The sequence below is a fragment of the Phodopus roborovskii genome, unplaced genomic scaffold (genome assembly GCF_943737965.1).
Source record: "Phodopus roborovskii unplaced genomic scaffold, PHOROB, whole genome shotgun sequence".
Taxonomy (NCBI): domain Eukaryota; kingdom Metazoa; phylum Chordata; class Mammalia; order Rodentia; family Cricetidae; genus Phodopus; species Phodopus roborovskii.
Genome location: NW_026126558.1, coordinates 4238665 through 4263256, shown reverse-complemented (window position 1 = coordinate 4263256; position 24592 = coordinate 4238665). Strand labels below are relative to the sequence as shown.

The 24592-nt window shown below is 45.4% G+C and overlaps 1 protein-coding gene across 2 annotated transcripts in view; it reads left to right on the top strand.

The window, feature by feature from the left end:
• Positions 1 to 292: 292 nt before the first annotated feature.
• Positions 293 to 24592, top strand: part of Trim67 (tripartite motif containing 67) — a 36148-nt gene continuing 11848 nt past the window's right edge. For both annotated transcript variants that reach the window (XM_051201674.1, XM_051201673.1), the window contains exons 1-3: positions 293 to 1619; positions 19481 to 19576; positions 21243 to 21365. In XM_051201674.1, the coding sequence (XP_051057631.1) occupies positions 609 to 1619; positions 19481 to 19576; positions 21243 to 21365 (1230 nt within the window). In that variant the 5' untranslated portion in view covers positions 293 to 608. The remainder of the gene's footprint in view (positions 1620 to 19480; positions 19577 to 21242; positions 21366 to 24592) is intronic.

Here is a 24592-nt window from a genome sequence, read left to right as displayed (position 1 = left end):
GCCGAGGTGGCGGCGGCAGCTCAGCAGCTAGGCTGCGGTGCGCACCGGGAGTCCGCGCCGACTCCGTCTCCGCCCGCTCGCGGGCGCTGTCCGCCGTCTGGTGGTGCTGAACCAGTCCTGGCCCAGCTGCTCGTGCTTCTGGCAAGAGCTGGGTAGGGGCGGGGCGCTCGGAGAAGACGACTCTGGGCAACCAGGATGCGGAGCCCAGCTCAGTAGCCTAGCTGGCTGACAGCATCGGGTCACTGGTCCTGCCTGGAGGGGAGGCACGAGGTATCGGGACGGCGCTGCTGCTGCTGCTGCTGATTCATCACCCGGACAACCTCGGAGACCACCGTGAGGGCTGCCCGCCACCTTTAGACGGCCGCCTCTGGTGCGGGAGCCTCGCCCGCAGGAGGTGAGGAACCCTCCCTTCTCTGGTGGCCAAACGACTTAGGGCGGTGGCCTGAGGACAGAGAGGGGCGTGCCCCCCGCGGGTGAAGACAGCATGCCTGTGTAATGCTCCCGCCTCCCGTCTCAGCGGCTCTGACCTCGCCCGCCCCGCTGCGTTTGTCTTTCGGGGCTTGACCATTCTTCGCTGGTCCCGAGCGGCTCGGGACGCGGACGCGGCGATGGAGGAGGAGCTGAAGTGCCCCGTGTGCGGCTCCCTGTTCCGGGAGCCCATCATCCTGCCCTGCTCTCACAATGTCTGCCTGCCTTGTGCCCGCACCATCGCGGTTCAGACCCCTGACGGCGAGCAGCACCTGCCCCCGCCGCTCCTGCTTTCTCGGGGTGCCGCTGCTGCCGCGGCCGCGCCCGCTCCGGATCAGGACGTTGCTGCGGGTGCTACCTGCGGAGGCGCGGGAGCTAGCACAGCTGGAGGCCTGGGCGGCGGGGCGGTCGGTGGCGGAGACCACGCGGACAAGCTGAGCTTGTACAGTGAGACTGACAGCGGCTATGGCTCCTACACCCCCAGCCTCAAGTCCCCCAACGGAGTCCGCGTGCTGCCCATGGTGCCTGCGCCCCCGGGCTCTTCTGCCGCTGCGGCCCGGGGCGCTGCCTGCTCCTCACTCTGTTCATCCTCCAGCTCCATCACCTGCCCGCAGTGCCACCGCAGCGCCTCCTTGGATCATCGCGGTCTGCGAGGCTTCCAGCGCAACCGGCTGCTGGAAGGCATAGTGCAGCGGTACCAGCAGGGCCGTGGGATAGCTGTGGGGGCATCTGCAGCCCCGGCGGTGGCCATCTGCCAGCTGTGCGACCGCACCCCACCGGAGCCGGCAGCCACTCTCTGCGAGCAATGCGACGTGCTCTACTGCGCCACCTGCCAGCTCAAGTGTCACCCGTCCCGGGGCCCCTTCGCTAAGCATAGGCTAGTTCAGCCACCGCCGCCTCCCGCACCACCAGAGGCTACCCCTGCTTCAGCCAGCACATCCACCGCTCCTAGCGCAGGAGGATGCCGGAGCCCAGGGGGTGCGGGGGCCAGCGCGCCGCGAAAGTTCCCCACGTGCCCCGAGCACGAAATGGAGAACTACAGCATGTACTGCGTGAGCTGTCGGAGCCCCGTGTGCTACCTGTGCCTGGAGGAAGGCAGGCATGGCAAACACGAGGTGAAGCCACTGGGAGCAACGTGGAAGCAGCACAAGGTAAGCACTGGCTGTGCAGGGATGTCAGCCAGGGCGGAAGTCAAGAGTCTCCTGGCCTCTTCTTGGGAAATTGCGGGACGGTGGGCCTGAGGGTCAAACAGGAATCACTTCACCCATCCACCCACGTATTCATCCTTCCATCCATATGTGCATGCATCCATTTACCCATGCATTTTGCCTCTTCATGCATGCTTCCATTCATCCCTCTATTCACCTATGCATTCATCCATCTATCCATTCATTCATCTGTTCATCCATGAATGCTTCCATCCATCCTTCTATCCACATATGCATGTATCCGCATATGCATCTGTCTATCCATCAGCATGTTCACAGATCCATCTATCCATGTGTTCATAAATACATGCATGCACATATGCAATTATCCATCCATCCATCCATCCATCCATCCATCCATCCATCCAAGGATTCCAGCAGTCACTATCTGGCCAATGGTCAGTGGATTAGGTACCCTGCATTGAGTGTTGGATGGGAGGTTATGGAAATGATTTGTTAAGTTTCCTCTCTGAGACTTTCTTATTCTTGGCAAAGAGTTGCCAAAGCACAGAAGCAGGCTCTTACTCTTAAAGTGTAAGGCACACTCCTTCTAAGGGAGAAATGAGTTTTAAAGTGAAAGGGTCACCATCTGGCTGTAGGAATCCATTTTCCTTGAATCTACTGCCTGGGCAGGGAGGCAGCATCCAACTCAAACACTCTGGAGCAGCCAGTATTTACCTTGCCTTGCTGCCACACGCCCTCAGTCAGCTTCACCTTACTGAGTGGATATGCTTTTTCCTTTTCAGCTACCAGAGAAAAAAATGTCTCTTTCTTCAGTTAGTTTCCAGCTTGTTCTGTGCCCATAATTTCTTTCAGCTTGTAGAGAGGTAATGCCTCTTGTGCCTTGCAAGAGATTTTGGGTGTGTCCTTCCAAGAAGGGAGTGTGGTTTTTCCTAGAGTCCTGCTCTTGCCTGAGGCTCTAATATTGAAGCTGTGGAGGAATGGCAGACCAAATTCTTACTAAGAGACCAAACACAGCCTTCCCCCACTGGGAACTTGCTTCTGGGAGTGCCACTGTTAGTCACTTATGCCCAGCAACATGCTATCTTCTCTGATACAGGGTGAGAGAAAAAGCCATGACAGTTTGCCTGGACCATTCACTTGCCATCCAGGCAAGATCAGGGTATGTCAGTCCCTCACCTGACCTTCCATGCAGCAGCCTATATGACAGGCCTCAATGCCTTCTTAGGCTGGCAGATTAGAATCACTAGATAGAGAGAGATGTGGCTTATTTATGTAAAACACATAGATACTTTTATACTTTCATCTGCTATAATAAGCATATATTGTTATGATAATTTAATATTTAGAAAAATTTGGGTTTTTGTTTGTTTGGTTGTTTTGTTTTGTTTTCCAAGACAGGGTTTCTCTGTGTAACAGCTCTGGCTGTCCTGGAACCCTGTGCATCATGCTGGACTTGAACTCTCAGAGATCCACTTGTCCCTGCCTCCCAAGGGCTGGAACTAAAAGCATGGGCCATTCTCTACCGCAACCCCCCCCCCCCCCCCCCCCCCCCCGCTGAGGAGTTTTGTTTTGTTTTTAAGGTTTGCTTTTACTTATGTAGTTCAGGCCGACATTGAACTCATAAAAATCCTCTTTTTGTCCTCCTGAGTGCTGGGATTACAGATGGAAACCATAACACACAGCTATATTCTTTTAAAATGGAAAAATGTAGGAAAAAAGTAAGCAGAGAACCTTTTGAAAATCTGCCTTGGAGAAGAACATGTGTTTAATAGATGCGGGGTCAGATCCTTCTCCTAGAGCAGGGATTCTCAGCAGGGCCAGTGTGCATTTCCACCTCAGCTTCTCCTGACACTGAAAGGGCCGGCGATCCGGCTTCCACCACATCTAGTGATCGTGAGGTAGAAATGAGAAGTCTCTCCGTGGTCCAGCCCCTGCTATGTACTCCTGGAGCAAAGTCCTGCTCTAGGGTTCCACACCTTGGTTCCACAGCTCAGCCTTGTGAGCTACTAGCTGTGTGGGCTTAACTTCTTGAATAAGATCTGGTTTGGATTCTTGTGGGAAGGGGTAAATATAACTCCCTGTGCATAGCCTCCAGCATGGTACTCAAACTATTAAGTGTCATTTGTTATTTTAGTGTACTTATGCTTAGCCCATAAACTTGCAGAATGCCACAAGGCAGCAGCACCCTGTTCTTTTAGCCTCATCGACTTGGAAAAAGCAGCAACTGGTGACTGTGGGTATTTTTTTTATTTATTTATTTCAGTTTTCTTTAATTGGTATATTTTTTTAAAACTTACTTTGTTGTTGTTGTTTTGTTTTTTCAAGACAGTGTTTCTCTGTGTGTAGCCCTGGCTGTCCTAGAACTTACTCTGTAGACCAGGCTGGTCTCAAACTCACAGAGATTCTCCTGCCTCTGCTTCTCTAGTGCTGGGATTAAAGCCATGTGCCACCACTGCTCAGCTACATTTGTTATTCTTTGTGTGTGTGCACTTGTGCATGCTGTGGTTAGATTCTATTGGTATGAGGACAATGGTTAAGAGTTCTCTCCTTCCACCATCTGGGTTCCTTGGAAGCAGCTTAGTTAGGTCATCAAGCTTGTCGGCAAGTGCCTTTACTCTTCGAGCCATTTCCCATCTTGCCAGCCTCCATATGCTTCTTTTCATTTTTTGTTTTATTAATTTTATTGTATTTATGTGTTTGTGTGTGCATGTGTGCATGAGTACACACCTGTGTATGCTCTTGTAGAGGGCAAAGATTGATGTCCACTGTCTGCCTCCATCGATCTACACCTTGCATTCTAAGACAAAGTCTCTCACTGAATCTGGAGTTCACCGATGCGCTGGTCAGTGAGTCCCTGGGATCCTCCTATCTCTGCCTCCCTAGCACTGGGATCACAGACATGTGTTGCTACACTCAGCCTATATAGGTTCTGGGGTTCTAAGCTCATCTCCTCATCTCTTTTAGTTATTGTTTATACATTAATAACTGAGGATGACTGTCCCTCATACTGCATTCTGTTGCATTTTGCTTGGTAGTCATAGTCAGTGTGGCTGCCTTTCTTGTTTCATCTCTTAGGTGTGTAGACATCATTTTATAAATTAAGAAATCTGGTGAGGAGAGATGTCAGCAGTTAGGATCAACTGCTGCTCTTGCAGAGGACCTGAAGATGTCTCAGTGGTTAAGAACATATTGTTCTTGCAGAGAATCAAAGTTTGGTTCCCGGAAACCACAGCAGTCAGTCCACAATCTCCTGTCATTTCAGCTCCAGGGAATCCAGTCACCTTTTCTGGCCTTCTCAGTCACCAGCACTCACATGCATATATCCACATGCATGTGTGAGACATGCACACACACACATACACAATTTTAAAAAAGAAGTTTAGGTTTGAAATCTTCCATTCAGATTCATGGACTAGGGACCAAGGCTAATCTGGGTTCTGTTAACCCAAACATTTATAATGTTAAAGATTGCAAACCAGAGAACTGGGGTGAGAATTTGAATTCATGAGAGAAAGAGAGTATCTTGTGTAGAAAAGTGAACTTGATAATAAGTGAGGGTTTCAGGATCCAAGGTTGTGCAGGGGAAAATCAATGGCCATCCCTGGCTTGGTGGCAATAGCAGTTTAATAAATGTTTCCTTCCTCAACCTTAATTATTCTGCTTAGTAATGGGAAACACATGGGTCTCTGCCCTGCACCCTGGGAATGTCACATGTGCGAATATGACTGTGCAGATCTCAAGTTTGAAGCGTGTGTCTAGTGCTCCAGCCTCTGAGAACTAGGTCATTTCCCTAATTCCATAAGAGACACAACTAGAGCAGAAGAAAGCAGGCCCTCTTCTCCTGCCCCAGCTTCAAGGGGAACTACAGGGTGTGGAGCATATCACTGGGGAAGAGCAAGAGCAGCTGGGAAGAAGGCTCAGTGAAAGATGGCTTAGTGGACAAACTACTTGCCTTGTGACTATGAAGACCTGTGTTTGATAGCCAGCATCCCATGTAAAATGCCAGGCACAGTGGTCTATACCTGTAATCTGAATGCTGGGGAAAAGGGAAGGTAGAGATAGGAAAATCATTGGGCCTCCTTGGCCAGACAGCCTAGCCTACTTAGAGAGTTCTAGGTCAGTGAAAGAACTTGGGGTTAAAAACAGGATGTAAGGCTCCTGAGAATACCTGAGGTTGTCCTCTGGCCTTCACCTGCATGCACACACATATGCATAGATACCTCTCCAAATATCTGCATACACAATACACAAACACACACAAAACTCCAAAACCAAACAAAGGGCTAGAGACATAGCTCAGTGAAAGCCTGAGGACTTGAGTTCAGATTCCCAGAATCTGGGTTAAAAAAAAAAAAAAGGTGTGTAGCAGCCTGTAACCTCTGCACTAGGGAAGTAGAGATGGGAGGATCCTAGGGCTGTTAGCCTAGTAAAATTAGTTAATTCCAGACTCTATCTCAAAAAATAATGTGGAGCATAGTTAAGAAACCCAGTGTTGACCTCTGACCTCATACACATCTTTGTACTCATCCATATATACATGTGTACACACCCATATGAAAACACACACACTTCCAAGTGCAAAGCAAAGCAAAACAAGAATCTTACTTGGGGCTGGAGGGGGAATGAAGAGAGACCATAGCTGAGCACAATGTCTAGCTTTGGCATTGGGTGAGCTATGAGAAGGCTGCTTCTAAAAGATGAAGCAGAACCCACATTTCAGACTCCTCTGTGGAGGTGTAAGTCTCCCAGTGAACCTTAAAGACTTAGGCTCTTTCCTGTTGTCCTTGTCTCAACATGGCAGGGTCCACATCACAGCCTAGGTGGGCTCTGAGGCTGGAGAAAACTTCCACACAGCTGTGCTAATTTTTCTATGGCATGACTGAAGCTTGTTATCTGATTAGTGGTTCTCAAGTAAGGAGACATTAGATGACACTGAGATCTGCTGATTATCACCTTTTAAAACAGTGTGGAGACCCATAGGTCTTGTCTAAACACCTTTTTATATAGTTCTCCTGGGAGTAGATTAACCCTTTCAAAGGACTTCTGATGTGAGTCATAATAGGGAGGATTGCCCTTCAGTTTACTGGTAACATAGCTTTATCCTGCACCACCATCCCACTTTAGCAAGGGGTGAAAGTTGTTATGGGCTGCAGTGCTTCCTAGCCATTTCTGAAATTCCTGCTTCAGAGAGGACAGAATGAAGGTGGTCAGTCCTACCTGAATACATTAAATGTGACAGGGGCAGTGGTACAGGTCTTTCCAGAATTCAAGCCAGCCTGGGCTACATAGAGACCCTGTCAAGAAAGAGAGAAAGTGGTGGTGGGGGGAGAGAAGACAGGCACACTGGATCTATACCTCAGTTGGTAGAATGCTTGTCCACCACACACAAAGCCCAAGGTGTGTTGTGTGGTAAACAAGCATCCTGAGTGCCACATAATTGGGCACAGCGATGCAAGCCTGTAATCCCAGCATATAGGAGATGGCTGCAGAAAGATCAGAACTTTAAGGTCTTCCTGGTATGTGAGACCTGTCTCAAATCGGGAGAAAAAGGTAGATGTCGATTCTGGAGCTGAGGTTGTAAGGGTCTGGTCAAGAGTTCTTGGATAGTCACAGACAATAGCTTTAGAGAGCACATCACTGAGGCCCAGTGAGCTGGTCCCACAGAGCAGGGGACAGTGTGATCTAAAACACACACACACACACACACACACACACACACACACACACAGAGAGGAAAGAATGGATTCTATCCTCTCTGGCCCCAAGGCTCTTCCAACGGAATGGGGGTCCTCAGCAGCTAGTCTGATCAATTTTGTAAAAGAGCATTTTTAGGGTTTTGTTTGTTTGTTGTTTTGGGACAAGGTTTCTCTATGTTACCATCCTGGCTGTCCTGGAACTTGCTTTGTAGATCAGGCTGGCCTAAAACTCAAAGATCCACCTGCCTCTGCCTCCCCAGTACTAGGATTAAAGGTGTGTGCCACCTCTGTCCAGCTTCTTGATGGGCTAACAAACTTATTTTATGCCTTGCTACTCAAGTTTGCTAAACCCCTCAAGCTTCCTCATCTGAAAGTGAAGAGCCTGCAATTCATAGGTTTGGACATAGCTGATGAGAAAATGAGAATAAAGAGGTGTAGCTCAGTTGGTAGAGTATTTGTTTAGCATAAACAAAACCTGGGTTCAAGCCTCAGCTCCCCCCAAACCAGAAGTTCAGTACCTGTCATTCCAGCACTCAGAATGGAGGCAAGAGGATCAGGAGTTCAAGCTCATCTTCAGCTACATACTGAGTTTGAGGTCAGCCAGGGACACATGAGACGCTGTCTTTCCACAGTTTGTGAGGTAGAAGACTTGGCAGGTGGGAATTCCAAGTGGGGAAGGGCAAGTTGGCCTTTTATACTGTTGGGATTTTCTGACATTCCCATTGTGGCTGTACCTTTATGACTTCTCCCAGCATTTGACCGCCTTCTCACTGTGGATGAGGCATCTTCTCTGCTTCCTAGGATAACTGAGATATAAGTGAAAAGAAACCCAAGTACCAATTTCTTTTCTATCCCAGGAAAGCAGCAAAAGTCACTGGCTGTTAGTCCTTCCCCTGTGTCCTCCCTTAGCCTTGCAGCAACATTATACCCTCTGCAGGCCAGGAGGCCCTAAACTCCCTGCTGTTTCCCAGCACCCAAAGCCAGCCCAACATGGGATCAAAACTCCCAGAAGCCCAGGAGTCCATTTCTAAGGGACATATCTACTTCTCATATGACCTGTGTGACAACCACAGACCCAGCACTTTGGAGTGCCAAATGCAGACCTATTAGGGTTTCTGAAACAGATCCTGAGTGGACCTGGCTTGTGTGGAGCTCTGCATGCCCAACAAGTTCCCAGGAGAGGCAACTGTACAGAGCTGCAGGCTGTACTACCAATAGCCAGGTCAGGAAGTGTTCTTCTGAAAAGGGCACATTGACTAGTTTCAGTTTCACTACCTGGCATCTACTGCACCCACCCAGTCCTTCCAAAAGCAGCCACCAGTGATCACAGCTCAAGGTCAACAAGAGTAGCTGTTCCAAAGAAGTCAGATTCCCCACCCTGAAATGCTTACACTCGGGTTTATCTTTTAGACAGAAATAGGAAATGGTGGGTAAAGGTATGGTTTAGATGGGATATAAGTAGATTAGCCTATTTCCTTGAGAATTTGAGTATGAATGAGATAGTATTTTACAGCTTACATTGTTATGTATTCCTATGTGGTAAGCTATGTAAAATTAAGTTTATATTTTGTTATATTGTGTTAAATGTTTCCACTTATAATATTTATGCACATTATTTTTTACCATATTCTATGTATGTATACTTTTCCTATATTCAAGACATTTTGTATATTGATACAATTTGGGATATTTATCTTGCTGCCCTTTATAGTTCTACCTCTTGTTTTGACACTTATACTCTACCTCTATTTTAGGGATTTACATGTAGGTATATGTAAATAGTTATATTGTTTAAGTATTTGTTCCTGCTTTACTCAGGAAAGTTTTAATCAGTCTTTTAACTAAGTTCCCGAGTATTACAGATTATCTTCACTCACATTTCCTGTACCTATGAGATTAGTCAGATATAGATGCTTAATCTTCAATCACTTCATAGACATGCAAAACATGGCATTTAAATGTTTTAATATTAGTACTCCTTTGACATGAGACACTGTTACTCCTGACAGCATCGTGCACTTTCCCGAAAATATGTTGGACACTGTTGTTGCTCCTGCTGGAGTTCAATCTCGCCTCAGCTAATGGCCTGTTGGACATAAAATTGCCCCCACCTTGACCACTGATTTGGACATGCAGTCCTATGTGCTTACAGGAAACAAATATAAAAGACTGCTTGACCTTGCCAAGTCAGGGTAAGACAGCCATTCTATTTCCCTGCTGTTGTTATGGTCTGTCAAGTTCTCTTGGCCTTAGCCAAATCTGGGTGTACCAACGTCGCTGTGAGACCTAGGGTGACTGTTCAGGTGGCTTGCTGTTTCTGTCCTTGCTACACCTTTTGGAAGTTGTCCATCCACATTTCCTGTCTACTCTAGTATTGTTATTTTCCTTCTCAGGTCTTGATGAGGTTAAAGATTAAACTATCACAACTATTATTCTCTCTTCCTAGTTAGATATATTAGGTACTAGACTTACGTTTTCCAGCTTAGGACAACTCTATTGTAAACTCCGTTATGCCCTCACCCTAGGACTAGATATGTAGGTCATTTTGTTCTCGATTTTCCTTTTCTTAGAGCACACTTGTTATTCACTGTTTTGTATATAGTTTTGTATTAAGCCTAGATCTTTTCTTTAGACTAAAAGGGGAATTGTAGTGAGGTAGTCCTTCTGTAGCACTGACCACGCCCATTGGGGGGTGGAGCGATGGGCGGAGGTGACCTGAGGAAGGAGGTCGGAGGGGGCCAGGAAGGCGCTCTCTTTCTGGCGTGACTCGGACAGGAGAGGATCGGGTTGAATTTCCTGGTGTTCATCTGTCTAGGTTGTAAGTTATTTCTCCCTGAATAAACATCTATTCGGCCTATTTGTTTATCCTGATCCTTATTTACCGCAATACGGGGTGGTCTCCAAACTACTGCTTTTTCATAGGTTGTCCCCTTCCTGTCACTACGCTCTACACTCTAGGTTAAAGGAGTACTGGGGTTACACACAGCATGTGGCCTTGTGCTTATTATTTAAACCTAAGGGAATAATCAAGATGTTAGCAAAGATTTAAGTAAGAGAATGTTCAGGTGGGTATAGTGGCAGTCTCCTGTAATCTCAGTGCTCAAGAGGCTGAGGCAGGAGGATTGGCACAAGTTTGAAAAATCAGCCTGGGCTTGTGATTTATTTGCTGTCTTTGCAGTGGTGGCCATCTCTCCTCTTGTATGAAAAAAAAAAAATACTCTTACAGCCAGGCCATGGTAGCATTTCCATCCAGTGGCTTACAAACATCTGTAACTCCAGATCCAGGACATCTGACACTTTCTAATGGCCTCCTTGGGCACACTCACATGCACACTCACACACACACATTTAGATACAATATACATTAATAATATTAATACTTTGAAAAATTAGGTCTAGGCTGTGCTAGAGAAATACATGGCCTGAACCCAATCCAGTAATCTTTGATTCTAGTTTGTTAGGTGATGTGTACAAAACCAGGGGATTAATGAAATGTGATTAGCCAGAAAGGTTTCCTAGAGGGAGAATGAAGCCGTGCTGTCACTCCACAGCCATCTGGATGATTGCTTACGCACTGAGCTGTGTGTCTGCACAGCTATCAGCCGCTGCTGGCACTGCCTGTTTTAAGCAGAGCTGACTATAGCTCTTCACCATCACATCCTTTACTGAGTTATGCCTCAGGACAGTCTATGCTACTACAATCTGCGCACTAGAGAGTCGTGACCATCAGTATCCTAAGACCAAGGCTCCGGAGGAATTCTTATCTTCTCTCAAAGGGCAAAAATCTGATCACGGGCTGGGAGATGGCTCAGTCAGTAACATGCTCACTTTTCAAGGGTAAGAACCCAAATCTGTAGAAATACATTAAATACATTAAAAGCTGGTATAGTGGCTCACATTTGTATTCATACCAACTGTGAGATGGGAGGCTGAGATAGGCAGGGCTTCTTAGCTCACTAGTTAGCCAGCTTAGTCTCAACAAAGTTCTGAGTCAATAGGAGACTTTGTCTCAAACAAAAAAAGTTGAAAGAAGGTGCCAGAGGGATGACACCTAAATTTGTTCTTTGCATGCAAATGAACACACATTCTCTCTCTCTCTCTCTCTCTCTCTCTCTCTCTCTCTCTCTCTCTCTCTCTCACACACACACACACACACACACACACACACACACACATACACATACTATCAGCCACCCATCACAGCAAAAACAAAATGAGCAGATAATTGAGCGAGTAAACAAGCTGAGCAATTTTGGATAAGTGATATGTACTAAAGTGTGAATAAAAGTAATGTACAAATACCTCAGTAGACTTTCTTGGTGAAGAAATCAAAAAGACTAACCCTGAGGATGCTGAATTTCAGCTAGGATGTGGGACTTGAGAATGGAGGAGAAAGGACCAGTTTTGCCCATTGTAAGGCAATGGGACTCCTGAACCATCCTGGAGGTGGGAAGATGTCTGCAGTGTTTGTGGGAGGTGTATGCAAGTGTGTGTGAACAGATGGCAGGAGAGAGAGAGACAGGTGGGAACCCAAAGATGTAAGGGTGACGGTCTGGCAGGTGGAGGACTAGAGTAATGGGCTCCATGGTAGCCACTGGAGGGATTTAGGCAGGGTAGTGATGTTCATTTATTTATTTATTTATAAGATTTATTTTATTTTTAACTATGTCAGGTTCCCTAGATCAGGAGTTATAGATAATTGTGAGCCACCAGACAAGGGTGCTGGGAACAGAACTGAGGTCCTCTGAAAGAGCAGTAAGTGCTCTTAACTGCTGAGCCACTTCTCCAGTACTGGGATGTTTATTTCCAAGAAGGTCATTCTGATCTCTGAGAACAATAGGGAGGCAGGAAGTCTAAGTAGAGGCTTTTGCAATAGATGGAGCTGTAAATGGGGGATTGCATCAGCAGAAAGGGCACAGAAAGGGGGGGGGGACTTATGCTTTTGCCTTGGTCCCTGCTGGGAATCCTCTCCTAATCTTGGACTTGTGGCTTGATAGCCTTTATTATAGAACTGTTGTCTACTATGTCTTCAGATCACTCATCTCCATTCTTATAGGTCCTTTCCCATGCCTCTCTCTCATCCTTCTTGGATTCCAATGGCATATTAGATTGTCAGGTATTGCCTTGTGTTTCCCAGATTCACTGTTCTGTTCTTCCTTGTCTTTTGTCATGGTCTGGATATGTCTCGAAGATCACTAGCTCTTTCCCAGGGTGTGCCAAGCCTTTTGGTTAGCCTCAGAATCTCAGTTGTTCTGCCCACTTTCTCACAGCAAGAAGCCTCTTAGGGTGTGCTCCCAGGACAGCCCACTGCTTCTTACCCAGGAAGAGAGGGGCTGTCTTCTCTTTTCCCTCAGCTATAGAGAGGTCTTCACTCTGCTCCTGAAGAATAACGTTCTCCTGAAGTGTATAGATTCTTACCATCTGCCTTAAACTCCCTTTGAAGTAAACAGATGAACCAACAAGCAAAGAAGCCATAAGCATGAAACCAGAGGGAATGAGTACTCTGAAAAATCAACATCAAGGGTCCCCTGCTTCCTAGAAGTGTCCCAGCAACCATCACAAAACCTACTGCTGCTAGCAGGAGACATTTACAACAGGAATCCAGGGTCCTTATGAACATCTCAATTTACTTTCCACACTACTGGAATGGAAGTAGGGACAGAAAAGCAAGAAAAAGGTCTCCATGAGGAAATGGCAGAGAGGGATCTAAGAAGTTGATGGAGAGGTTGATTTTGAATGGCTGTTAGCTCTGGTTGATTAAGTGGACAAGTCACATTATCAACAAGAAACCAACAACAGCAGTAATACCAACCAGGGTGGCCCACACCTTTAAAACAAGTACTTGGGAGGCAGAGGCAGTCAGGTCTCTGAGTTCAAGGCCAGCCTGGTCTACAGAGCAAGTTCCAGGACAGCCAGAGCTACACAGAGAAACTCTGTCTCAGAAAACCAAGAAGAAAGAGGATGAAGAAAGAGACAGAGAAAGAAAGGAAAAAAGGGAGGTAGGGAAGGAGAGAGAGAAAGAGAGAGAGAGAGAGAGAGAGAGAGAGAGAGAGAGAGAGAGAGAGAGAGAGAGAGAGAGAAGAGCAGCAGTGCACAGCCCACTGAACATGCATGGAACAGTTCTCAATGTAAAACAGAAGAGAGGAGTGGGGGGTATGGGGGAGGTAACTCAGGTTTCAATGGAGCAGAGGAATGTGGATGATAAAGATGGGGTCTAAGCTGCAAGAAAATTTATTTATGCATTTGAGTGATTTGACCACAGAGATGAACTGAGATAAATTCTACTAGTCATTATTGTCACAGAAGCAATTCCATTATAGTTTCCAAGATCTGATCCTAGAGAGGGTATTTGGTTTTGAGATATCAATATTTGAGCTAGCCTGATCATAGAGAGGTCATCTTGATTTTAGGATACTAAAAACCGATAACCTACCTGTTCCTAAAGGAGCTTGTTTTGGTTCACTGGTGATGAGGACCTTGTATGGCTCTGCTTGGCATGTGGTCTAGCTTCATGGCTAAGGTCAAGATTCTGGTGCAGGGTTTGTGCCCTAGACTTCCCCAACTAAGCTTGCTCTTGTTGCTGGTAGGGTGTGACCTAAGCTGATAGGGTGTGACCTGAGCTGGTGGGGTATGATTTGTTCAGCAGTGTGACTTGTGCTCATTTTCTCTTTGCATTTCTACCAGTTGGATAGTCTCAAGGCCTAGTCTAATATTATCCTAATACTAGATCCTGCCTTAAAAATAGAATTCCATCTCGATTAGACTCTTGTTATTCACACTTGTCAATGATGCCATGCGGCTGACAGAGCCTGACATGATCTCTTCATTTCTGGGCCGTCTTTATATACCACACACATAAATAACAGCACATGATTCAAGGATCCCGAGAGCAAGGAGTGTGCCTTATTGTGTCTTTGTACTCCCAACACCCAGCAGAGCAGGCGGCACTCAGGAGGCCGAAAGAACCTTTGTTGAGTAATGAATAAGCTGTAACCCTGGAATGTATGCTAATGTCAATACCATAGATTATTATTTCAGAGGAGACACTATTAACTGCTCATTGACTCGTGGAGTAGAGAGACTCACAAAGAAAGGGTCATTTTAGGCGACTGTGTGTGAAAAGACAAGAAGAACAGTCAAGCGTCTTTCTGGGTGCACATTTCAGTGTACCCTAAGCTCACTGCTGGCTCATCCTTCCTTCCTTCCTGCCTGTCTGTCTTTCTGTCACCCCTTTCTCTCTCTCCCTTTCCCCCTTCCTCATTTGCTCTCTCTCCTTCTTCATCTCCTCTCTGCTTCCCCCTCCCTCTCCCTCCATCTCTCCCTCCCTCTATCCCTGCCTGCCTGCCTCATTTCTTTTTTCTGTGTCAAAAGCAATCAGCTGACCTCAAAAGATGACAGGAGCCAGCTGGGAAATGCTGATGTGACTCTCCTAGACATGGCATGCTTCTTCTTACCCAGAGAATACACTGGGCATAAATTTGCTGGACCAACTTACTGGAATGCCTCACAGACAAAGGAGATGCGGGCAGGCAGAGGAAGCTGGTTGCAGAGATGATGATTGTAGAATTCAGTCACTTGCCATTTGTATTAAACAGGACAATGCACTTTTCTTGTGTGCACTTTTTTTTCTGGTGTGTGTACATGACTGTGATGGTGTGTGTACTTGTGCATTTGAGTGCACTTGTACTGGGGTGATTGTGGAGGTGAGAGGTCTACATTCAGTGTCTTCCTCAATGGCTCTCCACTTTGTCTTTTGAAACCACTGAGTCTGTAGCTCTGTTGATTGTGCTAGACTGGCCGACTAGTGAACGTCAAGGGTCTGCCTTTCACCACCCCCACCCCCAAACTGGAGTTACAGATACTTGGCTTTTACAAAGATGCTGGGCATCCAAACTCAGGTTCCCAGGCTTGCATAGCACGAACTTTACTCTTCCCTGCCCAGAGCCATCTCCCCAGCCCAGAGACTATGCACTTGGATGACTTAACACACTGTATGTCACATTTCACATAAGGAAAGGCACTGTTGCTGTCATTGTCGTGATTATTACAAGAGGCTGAGAGCAGTGGAGACTGCCTTCCTCTCCAGGTGGTGCAGGAGAACATAGCCTAGCTTCTGCACCCTCTTGTGGTGGGGCTTAGACTGGACATCTGTCATAACTGCTCTCTTGAGAGAATTAGAAGCATTGCTGGTTTACCCTGATTGTCCTGTTCCCCTGGCTGGCTCTGGGCCATGCAACATTCAGTGAATGCCTAGAGAAAGCTGTTCCGACCTCAGGGTCTGCCACTGAACCATAATGGACACAAGTTCAACCCAAAAGGACTGGTTCATTTGGAACTGTCTTCAAGCTTCTTAGCCTCTGTCTGTCTCAGGAAAGGCTGGGTGTGTATTAATCAGGAAGAGTTGGCAGGGTGCCACCACACTCGCAGAGCACTTGGTTTTCTGTGGTTCTGACTCATCCTGAAGGTACTGGATGGACCTTCGTGAAGGACTGGTGCTAGAAGAAAAGACTGCACCTACTGGGTTCATCGGCTGGAGTTACCAGGTAAATCTCTGCAAACGGGTGGCTTAAAACAGATCCATCCTCCATGCTGATGGGACTGGAGGCTGAGACCATGGTTTCCGTGGGGCTGTGCCCTGAGGATCTGGAAAGTATCTGGTCCAGTAATTCCATGGAAGGTAGTAGTGTTAAGTCCAGTCTTTATGAGGGTCCCCCATGTGAATAGGTCAGAACTCTTGTCACTGTGACAAATAACTGAAAGAACAACAAAAAGACAAGGACTGTGACTAGGGAGACGACTCAGTGGGTGAAGCACTTACTGTGCAAGCACGAGGACTTGCGCTCACAATTTTAGCACCCAAATAAAACCCAAGCATGGCCACATGCAGCTGCATCCTGGGTATTTTTCTAGATAGTTGGATTTTGCTTGAATTCTGTTTCTTCTGCTTCAGTAAAGTGAGGCAAAGACCTTTGGAGATGAATGTTATTGTTTTGTTTGTTTGTTTTGTTTTTTGTATTGTTTTGTTTTATTTATTTGTTTGAGATAGGGTTTCTTTGTGTAGTCCTGTCTGTCCTAGAACTAGCTCTATATACCAGGCTGGCTTCGAACTCTGCCTCCCTAGTGCTGGGATTAAAGCTGATGGTTTTAACAGTAGTTCTCAACCTGTGGGTCAAGACTCCTTTGGGGGTCACATATCAGATAACCTGTATATCAGATATTTACATTAGGATTCATAACAGCAGCAAAATTACAGTTATGAAGTAGCAGTGAAAGTGGTTTTATGGTTGGGTCGGCACAACATGATGCAACATTAGGAAGGTTGAGAACCACTAGTTTAAGATAATGTCAGGGCATCTCTACCTGGTACTGTTTTCAGCAGCCTGATGGTAAAAAATAAGGGCCCTTGTGTGTCAAAAATCAAAAGTAGAACTTAATACTCATGCTGGGTACAAAGCCAGACGATCTCAGCTCTCCACTGCTGATCTCTGTACAATTCAGAAACTTCCCTGACATGTTGTCCAAGCAAAAATAAACGGTTTGTTCCACAAATGTTTATTAGATGAGGCAAGCAAGGTTTCTATCTCTCAAGACCAAACAATTTAGTCAGGGGAAAAGTCAGTGCAGGAGGATAGTCTAGTGAAGGCAAGGGCTGCTTCGAACGGGGTCTTCCTCAACCAGGTTGGAGCAAGCAAGACAGACAAGACAGAAAAAGGACATTTCAGGTGCCTCCCGACCGTTGCAACACATGGCATATCAGACAGAGGGATGCAAAGCTGACTGTCTCTATCTGTTTGTTTACTTGGTTGGCTGGTCGACACTGTCTCATTCTATAGCCCAGGCTGCCTGAAACTCATTATCTAATTCAGGCTAGCATTGAACTCACAGCTATCCTCCTGTCTCAGCTTCCTGAGTGCTGGCTTTACAGGTGTACATGACCAGACTCAGCTCTTTCTTCGGTCTTGGCTCCTATGGTTGCCCCCTCCCCAAAAAAAACCCACCTTCACTCAAACCTCAGAATTGGCCCTCCTCAAAGCCTGATCTGCAGCTGCCCTGCCTACTTAGCCCATCCAGTGACCCAGTGGGTGACTAGTCGTAGGTGCTGCTGGACATGAGATAGCTAGCTGCTCATGAAGACCATAAGTAGGACAAAAAGCATAGTTTCCAGGCCAGAAGCAGCTGGTTTCAGGTACAAAACTGAACATCCATTCATCTTCTTGATTGATAGTCAGTTTAGGATGTTTGCCCAAAGTTGTTCAGCTTGGAGCTCTGGTCAGTTTTTGTTTTGTTTGTTTTTTTGTTTTTTTTTTTTTTTTAATGGACTTATGTTGTTACTGAGATAGAGTGTCACCATACGGTCCAGGCTAGCCTTGAACTTGTCATCCTCTAGCTTCGTCCTACTGAGTATTAGGATTACAGGCATGGGTCACCATGCCCAGCTTGGTTTCTATCTTGAAGGCACCTTTCAGCATTTTCTGAGGTCACAGCCCACACATTCCCTTGGCTTGTATGCTTGGTGCTTTTGGGACTAGGTGCTTCCTCTTTCCATGAATTACCCTGGGTCTTTAGAGGTGTACAAAGTGTCACTTTATATGTAAGAGGTTTCTTGAGACCACCTCTGCACAGGCTGATGGGTCTCAGACTGCAGCCAAAACTCTTGGAGTGTTAGGCACAGAATTCTGGGCTTCCCTCAAGCATCTCGGGTGGAAGAGCAGGCTGTATTTCTAAGGAAGTTCCTGGATGCTGATGCTCTGTTCAGGGCCTCACCAGAGAACCGTGGGGCTATCTAGCATCACATTCATTGGCTGGTTCCAGCAGTGGTACTTACTTAGCAGACACTCTTCAGTTCTGCCTAGGAGCTCAACTGTGAATCCTAGGAACCCTATCTGAGGTGGTGCTGTCCTCAGAGGGAATCAGGGATGGTGAGACTACTAGATTGGACAGTTACAAAAGAAGATTATAAAGAATTGAGGAATGGGAGGGTTGGGGTTGATTCACTGGGACTTGATAAGCAGGGTGGCATCCGAGGTGACACAGGACGGAAAGGAGTATGAGGAAGGGAAGGTCCTGGCCTTTCTGGTTCAGTTTTGTTCCATGCTCAACATTTTTACTCTTAAAAATATAGTTCAGGTTAAATCATAGATCTGGGCCTGGCTTGGGGGCTCACCCTGTTCTCGATGACAGAAAAGGAAACTGTGTGGAGATGTAGGTAGGTAGGTAGAGGAGCCTGACTGGAGTATGAAATATTTACATTACTATTGATGGAAGACAGATCTGTCTTTGGCAGGAAGAGAGGGGACTGGCCAGGCAAAGGCCCATTTGTCCAGAACACCACTGCAGCCATCAGGAGCAGGCTATTAGTTTCAACCCATTAGCTCACTAGTCTTGAATGCATCTTTGGGGCTAGCTGGCAGACTGTGGACACTCAGGTGCTAGGTAGTTTTAAGTGTCAACCTGACACAGATAGTATCGCCTGGGAAGAAAGTGTCTCGATGAGGCTCACCTACATTGGGCTGGCTTGTAGGCATCTCTCCGTGTGTGGTGGTAGTGGTGGTGTCTTAATTAAGCTAAAGAATGTGGGAAGATTTAATCCACTGTGGGCAGCACCATTTCCTAGGCAAGGAGTCCCGAACTTTAAGAGGAAGAAGCTAGCTGAAAGCAGGCAAGCACAGATCCATGCATTTATTCCCTGTGTTCTTAACTGTGGACGTAGTACTCTATGTTCCTGCCTTGACCTCCCCACAATAATGGACTGTAACCCGGAACTGCAAGCCAAATACATGCTTTCCCCTTCCTACATTGCTCTTTGTTAGGTTATTTTATCTCAGCAATAGAAATGAAACTAGAACTCACCAAGCCCTGCTGGGAAATAGACACATGTTTGTTCAGGGATGTAGCTCAGTGATAGAGTGCCTACTTAGCATGCACAAAGTCCAGAGTTTCCCTCTCAGCCCCTCATGTAAACAACATCAACAACAAATGGAAAACAGGCATGTATTGTATGGTCCATGAGTCAGCTGTAGCCTCTTTTGAAGTGAGGACAACTTACCAGTGGGACCGGTTTAGCCTCGCTTACAAATGCAGGGTGGATGCTACTGCGTGCCTTCAACACTAACTGTCTTCTCCATCATATAATGTCTTTTCCAGGCCCAGCTGTCTCAGGCCTTAAATGGGGTTTCAGATAAAGCCAAAGAGGCGAAGGAGTTTCTGGTTCAGCTCAAGAACATACTGCAGCAGATCCAGGTGAGCAGACTGTGGTGCTGGACAATGTGGGCTGTTTGCCAAACAGAGCAAAAGGAGGGCTGCTCTGGGGACAAGTGATTGCAGCAATGATTTTTAAAGGGTTAACATGTCTGGTTGTATAATTCTGGGTGCTGAAAGCACCTCTCTCAGCCTATTCACATGCAGGCTAACGGCTCTTATACTGAGAAGTGCCTGTGTGATCATCAGTGCACCAAAATATAAACACCTCATTCCCTAAACAAATGTGTTACCTGAGTGTCTATGCTATGTCCCATACTGAATCTGAAAAACATACAGAAATTAGTGAGTCTCGCTTCAATGAGCCATGTGCAAAGAAGAGAGAGTTCACCCATGTGCACATGCAGAGGGTCCATGTGCACAGAGGAAGACCCGGAGCATTCTCATGCCTGGCCGGAGAAAGGAGTAAGGGCCCTGAACCATTCTTCTTTATCTTCCTCTTTCTCCCCTACCTTTCCTCCTACTTGATGATGATGATAATAATAATAATAATAATAATAATAATAATATCATCATCATCATCATCATCATCATCATCTAGACAGGGTCTCATTACAAATCCCAAGCTGGCCTTAGTCTCGAAAGTACTAAGATGGTAAGCATGGGATGCCCACCCTGCCTGATTCCCACCGGGCATCTTAAGTCACACACTCTGATGTTTCGTGAGCACAAGATGTATTTGTTTTCTCTAAATGTCACCATAAGAGGTCAGCAATGGAGCAGAGGCAGCAACAGAAGTGGATTTAGCTCAGAGGCTGCAAGCACAAGGTCACCTAGCTCTTCCTGAGGCCTCTCTGCCTGGCTTGCAGATGGCAGCCCTCCCCGTGCCCTCGTGTGGTTGTCCCTCTGAGTGCCTGTGTCCTGATTTCTTCTTATAAGGACACCGTTTGGATTGGACTGGGGCCACCCTGATGGCCTCATTTTAACTTCCGGCTTCAAACTCAGCCATACTCTGTGGTCCTGGGGCTTGTGATTCAGAATATGATCAAGGGGGAACAACTGAGCTCATAGCCAGAAGTCAGAATCTACCCAGATCCTAGAGACCCGGGAACTGAGGCAGACAGACTCACACTCTTGTTTGCTTTACTTTTTCTGCAAAGTGTGTGCTACAGAGATTTTAGAGAGTATGGAAGATAGAAAAAGCTCACCAAATCCCTCATCCGAGGTGACCACGTTTGCCACATGCACATATCTCTACACACATATACATACAACCATACACACACATATACACATATATGAACACATATACACATACACTTATCATGTATGGGAAAATCTTGTGTCTTGTTTTATTCCTCCCCTCCCTCTTCCTTTCTAAAGACAAGGTCTCTGGACTAAACTTCAGGTCAAGAAACTCCTCCCTCGGCCTCTCAGGTGCTGGGATGACAGGCATGCCCCACCTCACCTAGGAGTTATCCCTTTAACCATCTTTCATAATCACTTTTCCATGACATTAAAAATGTTCTATGAACAGACTATAGACTGTTTCATCATGTAGTTGTGTCATGGTTTGTGGAACCCTTCCTTGATGCACATTCATGATTCGTGCTGCCTCCAACTTAGAGCACAAAGAGCTCTGGGAGGAGGTGTTACCTCTGGTCCATAGATGCCAGCACCTCCTCATCACAGTTCTCTGCTTCCCCAGGAAAATGGATTGGACTATGAAGCGTGCCTGGTGGCACAATGTGATGCCCTGGTGGATGCACTGACTCGGCAGAAAGCCAAGCTGCTCACCAAGGTGACGAAAGAGAGGGAGCACAAACTGAAGGTAAGAACTGAGTGACCCATTCCTCTGTCCCTACTACATCTTCTGCACCTAACGTAGGGTGGCACTGCCTTAAGTGCAAGATGGCCTTAGCTGGGTGAGATATGGCTGGGAGGTTCTGAGCTGGCTGGTCCAGGTACACTCAGGAGTCAGGGGTACTCTCAAGCAGTCTCCAAAGCCAGGTGGCCTGCAGCATCCTGCAGTCTTTAAGTCAGTCTCCCCTCTCCCACTGGCTCTGGACCCCTGTGTCTATTGGGTTGGTGGAGTCTACTCTCATTTTGCCTAGCAGGGTTGGACAGTTGTCAATGGAGTTCTTAAAATGTAAATGGAGTTCTTTCATTCTGTGAGGAGAGATACCTTGCCCAGCCTAGACATGGGGATGTAGAGATGGAGAGGTACCTTGGCCTGCTTCAACGAGATGATGGGACAGACTTAGTAGACTTCCTAGGGGAGGCCTTACCCTCTCTAAGGAGCAGATGGGAGGTGAGAGGGGGCAATGGAGGAAGTGGGAGGAGAGGAGGGAGGGGGAACTGGGATTGGAATGTAAAAAAATAAATTAATAATAATAATAATAAAGAAAATATAAACTAAAAAATACAAATAATTAAACAGACTCTGGGTAAAAAAAAATGTAAATGGAGTTCTTAACTGGTCTAAGTAAAAAATCCTGGAATCAGACACAGAGGAAAATGCTGAGAGATCAGAGAAGGAGCAAACCACTGCCACACCTTACCTCCTTCGTATCTCCTCAAAGGAGCAAGTTCCTGTTTCTCCCTGCTCATATCCTGTTTCCACCCACCTACCTCACTTCTTGTCTATCTGTACAGACCTTCATACCGCTATGGTTAGTTAGTGGCAAGCTACATCCTCTGACCTTCAGACAGGCTTTATTTGCACAAGCAAGACATCACTACATATCCCCCCCTTATTACCTAAAATTTAATAGGTTATAACTAATATAAGAAAAACAATAAACATAATAACTATATACAATACATATAGGCAATAAGTATATCAACAATGTCTATCCCATTAGTATTTGACAAATTCACAGAAAATACTCTATATCTATTCTTTCTTGATGAATCCAAAGTCTTGTACCTACTTTACTTTCTATTCTAATTTGTACTAATGAATTATCTTTTAATGTCTTTCAAACCTATTACACTTAACACATCTTTAGTGAGTTTCTTTACTGAGTCTGGCAAAGGAGGAAAACTGTAATTATACTATTTAGTCTTCAACTCCCTCAGAGACCCAAGAAGGAAATAATATTAACTGAGTAAACAGAATTGCATGCAAACAACTTCCAAAAAAATTTGAGAGATGACAGAAACAGCTGGCTGCCTGGATATTTATCCAAGGTTGCTCTGCAACATTGGGGCATCTGTCTTCAGCCTATTGACCTAGAATATCTGACAGACATTTTCTGCAAAGCAGGATAGACTGAAGGACTGGACCATCTTGTCTTGGCAAGGTTTGCAGTTACTCTTTTTGGTGCCCTGTTTGTCCAATTTGGACAGCATATTGTCAGCAGTTGAGACAAGAGCACTTTCTTGCCCAGTGGCTTATTTTGCCACAAAGAAAATAAGCCCAATATGGAGTTTCTTTGATGCCCATCATCTTCTTCAACATAGATTGATGCTGGCAAGAGCAGATGTGTCTCTTTTTCATTAAAAAAAACAATGTTATTAAAACATGTTAAATGCCATATTCTGTAGATCTCTGAAGTGTTTGAAGACAACCTGTCTTTCTAAAATATCTGTTTGACCTTGTAACATACTTAATGTGACTAGAAGTTTGATTGTAATAGTTGACTAATTACTAAACTACATTTCCTTATTATCCCATATAGTTGATAATAATAACAACTTTCAAGGACTAGAGATTTGTATTACATTATTAAATGAACTGTATAGGTACAATACCTTAAACAATATTAGAAATATATGTACCATATGTTTTAGCAAAATTAATCTCAAACTTGTATCAATGTACAACATTTCTATATAATATACAGAAGTCCAATCCAATGTAAAACATTTAAAACCAGTAGTTGTTTTTTAAGGGTAGATTCAATAATCTACTTTTTCATCTTATCATGTCTATATCCTCTTTTTATTCTTTTCAGATAGATTCAATAATCTACCCCTTTTTCTCCTATCATATCTGGATTCCTCTTTTTTTCAGAACAAAAACCTTGAATATAATCCCCTTTGTACAATTTTCTTCCTGATCATAAGCAACATTTTGTAACCAATCCCCTGAAACAATGACAAATATCCACAACCCAACGAGTGACCAAAAACCATCCACCCTACCTCTTGGAAATGTGAGCATCATGTTCTTAAAGTTATTTCCAACTGTCTGGAGATAATGATATCTTTAGGGGATCCTGAAAAGAACATTTGGGTTAATGTCAAGCTGTATCATTTGTTGTCCAGTCTCTGTGTAATGGGCATGTACAAGGCTTGTTTCAAATCTTGACTGAAGAAGTACAGGGCTTGTTTCAAATCCTGACTGAAGTAGTCTGTGAGGCTGGATCATCTCAGCAAGTCACCTTGAAATTGTAATGAGCAGTTTGTACTCCAAAACTGATCTTTAGCTGTTGTTGTTCAGCATAATGGTTTTGTCATAGTCCTGGTAAAATTGTCATTGTGGAGCCCCGTCCTCCTTTTGGAGACTTCAAAGGTCACTGTTCGTCATGGTCACGATTTACTGTAGAAAACTGTTACTCAAACCAGAAATCGTGTACATGAAGGTAGATACAAAACCTTTTTCTAGAATTGGTTAGTACTCTATATGACCATTAATATCATGAGGAAATTATGAAATTAGTAATGATATAATAGTCCTAAATATTTGTTTGTTTTTTCTCTGTTCAATATCAGATGGCTCTTGTGACATAAAAAAGAGATATTGAATTTTACTTTAACAAGCATGCTTGGGTTTAGAGAAGGAGAGAGTCACATTCCAACTCCGAAGTCAGCTTTTAATCTTTAATTGGATTGAGACTACAAAAAGACCATTTGTATTATATTTCTATATAGAAACAAGAAACAAACATTTGGGAAGATTTATGAAATTTTACCCTGTTGTAAATGTGATATACCAATAGGCCAATTTACTGTTTTTCTTGGGACAATTTTCTAGATGATTTGTCCTTTTTCTTCAGATGTCTCATTTGTCCAGTATTCTCTGGATTCATTAGCCAGATACCTTTTATTCTC